Genomic DNA, 8,228 nt, shown 5'->3' with positions numbered 1-8,228 from the left:
CTGATGCATGCAACACCCGCTGAGTGGCATTAAACAGCTTGAAAGATCAAAGACCATTTTTAACTCCGACTGGATTTGTCTGAAAGAAGAACATCATACACCTAGGATGACTTGAGGGTGAGTAATTTATTGGCTAATTTTCATTTTTGGGTGAACTAACCCTTTAACGCTAACATTAGCTAGTTTTAGCCAGAGATACCTTGGTGAAGCACACGATGACATTAACGTTCTGCTTGAGCAGATGAAAGTGTAACTTAATGAGAGTATGACAACCAGAAAATGAATGTTTTTGTCTTCAGTGTGATTGGGGTTGAATGCTTTGAATACATTTTACTTTGTCTTGGTTGGATTTAGGAAGTGGAATAAAATTAATTACATTGCCTATCCTCTCAGGATAACTGGAATTAGTGTTACAAGTACACTAGGCACATCGTTTTTCCATTTTTGTAGCATAAACACTATTAAACCAATGCGAGCTTCGGATCTTCCAATGTTTCTCTGTGGCGCTGAAACCTAAAGATGTCTGAGTTCAGCTCCCCGTGCAACTGATACTTGACTGCCATTGGCTTATCTGCATTCGAGGGAAGGGGCTTACCGATAGGTCAACTGGATCTTATTCTTAACTGAGCATTAAAGAATGGCACTGGACAGCTGCCACCTCTCACACACACACACACAGACCCCCATTCCATGGCTTTGTGGGACACAAACATATATACAAACACAAATCACAATTTTCATTTTTGGGTGAACTAACCCTTTAAAGTTAGTGAGTCCATGCTAACGTACAAACCTAAAGACTCCCAGTCTTATAGCTGCCATATTGAATGTTGCAGATGTTTGCGAGAAAGAAGTCTGCTTTATTGTATTGAATTTGCACTTGTAGTGTACTTCGTATCTTGGAAATTTTCTTGCATATAATATTAATGAAATAAAATGCCACTTAAGTACACTTTCATGTTTAACACAATTCATTACACTTTTAAAAAGTGCAATTTGTTATAATGCCAAATAAAAAATTTAAAGTTTAAAGGTTAAACATTTAAAGTTAATGTTTTCTAAATGTACTAAATTGCAACTACGTTACAAATGTGTTATTAGAAATATATTTAAATACATGACATCCAAGGTTCATTAGAAATTACATTAAAGTATGGTTTAGTTTACCGTAAATGCTTGTCAGTATATTCGTTAGTACATTTTAACCATATTTCAAAGAGAATAGAAGTAATTATGAAATTACATTTGAAGATGTGTATGTTCAGTCAAAAAGCCACTCTAAAGTTCAGATAATTGCATTTAATATACATTTCAACTATAAAACATGCAATTAAATGCCCCAAAGCATTCCATTCAGTACTCTTTTTAAGATTATGCCAAAGGGTACTTTTTTCATAAGAGTTAATCGATTATAAATATTTGATTTGATTTGATAGGGTCAGACTATTGTTTTTAAGTTTGACTTACATGAGGTAATGTTGCAGTGCATAACAAAGTTACCGGCCAACTGGCGATTTACTTTTTGTTTACTCGCCAAAGTCAATTTTTACTCACATTGGTGCTTGGTGAGCATTAATTTTGGACTATGGTCTCAGTATTTTGTTCTCTCTCTCAATCATTTGGATTTGGTTAATTGAAATTGTTGATAGGTTGCTAAGACGTGAGAGGATTCGTAATGCCAATGGTAATAACCTCAAAACTTGCATTACAATAGCGAATTATTTGGCACAGACTGATATTTCTCTCTCCCTCTTCCTTTCTGTTTTCCATGGGTTTTGGAAACACTTGCAGCTTGTGTGTGTTGGCCACCGCCTGTCTCGAACTCAGGACAGCTGCACTGGCTGCCGAACTCATTCTCACACACACACGCAGTATGTTGAATATGACATACACAGTCCATTAAGCTGGGTCTGTTACATGCATGCCTCGTCTACACCTCTTTTCCACACCTCCTTTCAGATTCTACTACTCTCCTCTACTCTCTTTGTCCTTGTGTCTGCACAGCTGTGCATCAGCTGTCTGTCTCTCTCTCTCAGACCCCAGAACCAGCGCTGTAACTCCGCACTGGACAGCTGTCACCTCTCACACACACACACACAGACCCCCATTCCATGGCTTTGTGGGACACAAACATATATACAAACACAAATCACATATTTACAGAGACCTTGTTTTTAATGGGGAGGGAATAACAGCAATGCCAGGCGATGCTGGAATAACAGCATGTGTGATTTAAAAAAAAAACTGTAACCTATAAGTGCATATACACTACCGTTCAAATGTTTGTGACTGTTTTTTTTTCTCACCAAAGCTGCATTTATTTGATCAGTAATGCAGAAAAAAATTATATTGTGAAATATTATTGCAGTTTAAAATACCTGTTTTTTATTTTAAGATGTCATTTATTGTGATGGCAAAGCTGAATTTTCAGCAGCTGTTTCTCCAGTCTTTAGTGTTACATGTTCCTGCAGAAGTTTTCAAGAAACAATTTGTATTATTATCAATGTTGAAAACAGTTGTGCTGCTTAATAATTTTGTGGAAACCATGATACTCTTTTTCAGTTTTTCAGGTTTTTTTTTTTTTTTTACTACTACCTTTGAGCAATTTTGAGCAATTTCATGCATCATTTCTGAATAAAAGTATTAATTTCTGTCAAAAAAAAAACAAAACTCTTACTGACACCAAAATTATGAATGGTAATGTTTAGGATTGCAAAATTCCGGGAATTTTCGAGACTGGAAATTTTCAATAGGATTTAACGGGAATTAATGGGAATAAACTGGAAATTTGCTACATTGCAGGAACTGGGGACTTAAATGTAGTTGAGCATACACCTTGCAGCATAATCTTAGTTAAAACAACCAGATTTAAAATTATGATCAATGATCAAACAAAATGTTTATATTTATGTTTGTATATGATACAGTTTTATAAATTTCCCCAAATTTCCAATTAATTCCCATAAATTCCCAAAAATTCCCGTAAATTCTCATAAATTCCTGGTAAGTTTCAAACTTGGAATATTTCCAAAATTCCCCAGACGAAGTTCCCATGGAAAGTTTCCGGAAATTTTCCACCCCTTTGCAACCCTAGTAATGTGTATGTAATGTATGTTGACATGTGGTGCACATACAGAAAATGAATCCAGCCAATCCCATTCCCTCTCTTCTTTCTCCTATATTGGATTTGTCAGCTTAAAAAAAAAGAAGCCTAATGTGCAAACAAACACAAATCCCATATTCACAGAGACAAAGGGTTGGTGTTAATGGAAAACAATGGCATGCTGTGTAACTTAATTTTCTAATGTGTTTTGATATATGTGGCTGTTGGAATGGCAGTATGTTGATTTTGGGAGAATTTCTAAGCTTGATGGACCACCAGTGTAAATAAAGTGATCTCAAATGTTTATATCTATTCTGTCCAACTGACTTCATTAGTTGTAGAAAGGTGGAGATTCCCCTCATCACATGCTATGACATCATAACTGAGATCATATTCACCCCAAAATTGAATGGATAAAATTATAATAATCACGACAGCACATTTCCACTATGAAATGTGGAAATCCAGCATGAATGGGATTTTAAATGCTACAAATGAATTTGGGCATCACAAAATTATAGTGTTCAATATGAAAAACAATGTTTAACGGTGTTATTAAAAGATTACATTTACCAGTGATTATAAATGTTTTCGTTTTTTAAAGATTCACTTTTAAGTGAACGTTTGATGATGGCAAAAGTCATCTAAATGTAAAAATAGGGGAAATGAAAACTAAAAACGATTACCAAAATATTTTTTAAACTGTAATATCGGCCTATAACCGATGCAGTACCAATGTTTTGTACATCCTTAGTACAATATGTGGAAATTTAATTGAATCGTTCTCTCTCGTTCTTCCTCAGGTATGTCTGTAGAAGATAGTTCAACTCTGGACAGGTAACCTGGTGTCACTGTTGCTATGGCAGCACAGATGCTGCCATTGTTGCCTGCCCTCCTCACTGTCCTCCTCATTTCCTGGACAGCGGCCCAGGACGTGGATTGGCATTTTGACACTGGTAAGAATGTCAGGTGTTCTGATCATGTGCTGCTCCTGTCATACATCACAGCTAGTGTGAGAAGCACCCTTTCTCAGTTTATTTAACTGTGGCTTTGTGGTCCGACCCTGAGGACGTGTGGGTCCTGCCAAAGTCCTAAAGTCAGATTTACTTTAATCAGTCTTCTCTCCTGTCTTTAAACTCTTCCAGTCCACTTTTCTTTTTTTCCCTTCTTTTGTGTTTGTTGGGGTTTCTAATGTGTTTTTAATGCCTGTGAAATGTTTCTGTGGTCATTAGAAGTCATTATATTCAGTCCCAGTCTCTGAATGATGGCTTATGATCCATGTGTATCGGCTGCAGTGTTTTTCTCCATGACCGGTTACTGATAGTTAATCATGTAATAAGCTGGAACGTCTGCATGGATAGCTTGCCAGTGACTGAGAGGGAAAAGGAGGGGAAAGGCAAAGGGAGATAGTGGGGGGAATTCACAAAAAAATTAACTGATACTGATAGAGTAGTTTCTTGCGCACACTAAGTACATTTATGTGCCGTTATAACTGAGGTAAAACAGATTTTAGTCTTGGAATATGTGGCAAAATTCTCATATAATATGCCACCTCTGTTTTGGAGAACGCACACATGAAGAGGCTAGTGACCAAATGTAAATAATCGCAGCAGATTCAGTGTATATATATAAATACTAAGTGCAAAAAGTAGCTTAATTGTTCAGTGCAGGAGTTTTTAAACTTTATATTACCAAGGACCCCAAGAAATGATGATCTCTATACTAAAATATAAATTATATTAAATAGAGACACATTGCATTGAAGCAAATTATATAAATCCAAAATTATGTGAAATTCTAATTTTATTAAACTTATACATTCCCATTCAAAAGCTTGGGGTCAGCTGCATTTATTTGATCAAAATACAGAGAAAGCAGTAATATTGTGAAATATAAATTTAAATGAACTCTTTTCTGGATTAATATATTTTAAAATGGAATTTATTCATTTGATGGTAAAGCTGAACTTTCTGCATTATTCCAGTCTTCAGTCTCACATGATCCTTCAGAAATCATTCTAACATGCTGAGTTGCTGCTCAAGAAACATTTCTGATTATTATCAAAGTTTGAAATAGATATGCTTAATATTTTTGTGGAAACGGTGATATGTTTTGTTTTCAGGGTTATTTGATGAATAGAAGTTTAAAAGGAACAGCATTTATTTGGAATTAATATTATTATTTTGTAACATAATAAATGTCTTTACTGTCACTTCTGGTTTAAATTTACTGACCCTTTTGTATTCTTTTGAATTCAGTTTTTTTCCTAACATTTTCCACAAACCCACCCTCTGCAACAGTTGATTATAGTGAGAATGATGTTTCCTCAGGAGAGAGATGAACGTGGAGGTGCATATAGATCAGAAGCAAAAAAATGACTGCATTCGTGTCACTGAGACCGTTCGTTGTTGAAACTAGAAGACATCTGCTTACAATCCAGAATGACTGTAAAGCACAGCTCTCATCTGCTCTGTATTAGCTGGAGATGTGTGAGATAGACAGATTACGAGTCATGGAGAGAGAAAGCATTTTATTGGCAGCAGAGTGATGATGTAATGAAATAGGCACCTGTCCACAGTGTGACTCTCTATCTGTGTGTGTGTGTGTGTGTGTGTGTGTGTGTGGGTTGGTGGGTGGTTGGGTGGGGGTCTTGCTGGTTGGGCAGGGTTTGTTTTCCAGCCTTTGTATTCTTATCTCATGACTCACTTTACAGCAACTGACCCCCCGACCCATCACCCCCCTCTTCAACACACACTGACAGGCACACCCTCTGGACTGACACACAGGCACGACTGACATTATTTCAACGCTGTGTTTGTGCCAGAATTTTTCTCTACTGTCCTCATTTCATCTCTTTACTTAATTTTTTCTGCTCCCTGCACTACATCTGTAAGGCATTGCCGAAGCAATTCCAACAATGCAGAATTGCATTGGGATTTTTGTGAGAGTTTGACATTGTGCCATGTGTTGGACTTCATTTACCTATGTTTTTTAAGCACAGAAATGTTCCAAGAATTCAGCTAAGACTGATAAAACCTTGCTTCAGTGATGTCCTCAAGGTTTTATTTTATTTCAATAAATAATGAATAATAATTTTATCATAAATATCAAACTTGCGTTGAATACCGTCATTCATACAAGTATTAAACAAAAGCCTATAATGAAGTTTTCTTTTCTTAAAAAAGAACTACAACTACAAAATTCTTTTTTTATTTAAGTATTTTAATCTATGAACACAGGAATTTTCAAACATTTTGATGCCAGGGACCCCGAAACATGACAGAACCCCTTTTGTAGCATATAGTGGCAACTATATAATGTCATGTAAGGAGATTATGGGACTACATGACAGACATAATCATATAAAAAATTATATTAAAAAAAATGTTATGTTTAAATAATATATTTTGTTTACATTTAACTTAAAAAATTTATGCAAAATAAAAATAATAAAACAATATTTTTTCTCCTAAATTTCTGGTGGACCCTTAAGAAACTTCTTTCAGAGTTATCTTGCCTTTTATTTAGTTTAGCGTAAGTCTATGATACGTAATCATTTAGATTAAAAAAAGTAAGGGTAAACATGCATGTCATAATGTTATTTTAGTATTATACACTGTTGTAGTATTTAATAATATATTGAATTGCCTTTTTTTTTTTTTTTTACTTCTCAGAATAAGTGTTTTTTTTCTACCATCCTCCTGATTCTTCATGATGTGTATGTTTCATTTTTGTTAGTTTTGTTCTCAGAGCCTGTCTGAAGTGTTTCCTTTGTAACACACAGTCAAGTGTCGCTACGCTCTGGGGATGGAGGACGGCACCATACCCGACTCTGACATCACCGCATCCAGCGCCTGGTCCGACTCAACCGAGGCCAAACACGGCAGGTAAGCGTAGAGCACATGCTTTCAATTCACACACTGCTTTCTTGTTGCGTGCTTAATACAATATTCTCACTCTCATTTTGTTTTTGTGATTTGTGGTTGGTTGTTTGTGTTTGTGGGCTCTGTGAGGCTCATGAGGGGACGTGATTAGGTTACATGAGATGTCAGTAATGGAGCGTATCTTGATATAGAGCATTAGGTAATGACATTACAGCACTGTCTGTCTGGACTAGACTCACATGCTGCTGAATACAGGCCAATACCACACACGGTAGCAGATGCAGCACACACACACACACACACACCAAACACAAAAGTAGACACAAAACGACACCTGACTAATAAGCTTTGAGGTTAGCATCACTATCCCACCCTGAAACAAATAGAAGTGTGTGTGTGTGCGAGGGGTGTTTCTGTCTTTTGGCAACACACAGATCATGTGGTTGTTATTAAGTCCACATTCTGTTTAAGACAGCAGGGGGATTTCGCACAGAGGGGAGAGGAGCTTACAGGAAAAATGGAGCGAGGGAGAGGTGCAAATAGCCTTAAACAGAAGGGGAATAAAGAAGAAGAGGGTGGAGGTTAAGAGGAATGATGGGGTGCTGAGAGGTGCTGAAGATGGGATTGATGGTGGGGATACAGTGCTTTAGGTGTGTGTGTGTGTGATGTTTGTATGTTAGGGAGGTTTCTCACACATGATCTCTCAGAAGAAAAGCTGTGTGACAATATGCTGAAGACCAAGAGATATAGTGAGGGAAAGACCAAATGAAGAGGAGCTGCAACTAACAGCTATTTTGATAATCTGTTGAACATGTATTCCACAGCTGGCACATTGGTGTCCTTCAAACAATGTGCAAAGATGTCTGTATAATGAATGTAATGTATACTATTTATTGTGTACAAAAATGGTATAAAAAGTGTATGGTAACACTTTACAGTAAGGTTCAACCAAGGTTTAAGTACAACAGTGCAGAACCGACCTTGCTTCTAGAAGTATTTTTACCATTCATTGGTAAAATTCAAATCCAGAGATTTTGAAAATGTCTTTAAAAAGTTATAAGCTATGAACAAAACCAACCAGCTATGAGGTGAATCACAACATTTCCAAATTTGATTTGAAGCAAAAAAAGTATATGAAAATATGGCAAAAATACAAATGTAAAAAGACTGTGGGCATCACAAAAAGAAAGTAAAAAAAGATGAAGATTGATTTAAAGATTTAGATTTTACATATATAATTT

At 36.1% G+C, this 8,228-nt stretch overlaps 1 protein-coding gene across 1 annotated transcript in view; it reads left to right on the top strand.

Annotated features, from left to right (window-relative positions):
- Positions 1-8,228, top strand: part of LOC107671180 (epithelial discoidin domain-containing receptor 1-like) — a 48,281-nt gene that overhangs the window by 18,625 nt on the left and 21,428 nt on the right. Inside the window, exons 2-3 of the mRNA XM_016464061.1 lie at positions 3,907-4,059; positions 6,888-6,990. Of these exons, the coding sequence (XP_016319547.1) occupies positions 3,963-4,059; positions 6,888-6,990 (200 nt within the window). The 5' untranslated portion in view covers positions 3,907-3,962. The remainder of the gene's footprint in view (positions 1-3,906; positions 4,060-6,887; positions 6,991-8,228) is intronic.

This window comes from Sinocyclocheilus anshuiensis, unplaced genomic scaffold (genome assembly GCF_001515605.1).
Source record: "Sinocyclocheilus anshuiensis isolate Anshui unplaced genomic scaffold, SAMN03320099.WGS_v1.1 scaffold1286, whole genome shotgun sequence".
NCBI lineage: Eukaryota > Metazoa > Chordata > Actinopteri > Cypriniformes > Cyprinidae > Sinocyclocheilus > Sinocyclocheilus anshuiensis.
Note: the sequence above shows the minus strand (reverse complement) of the source record. Positions and strands in the feature narration are given on the sequence as shown.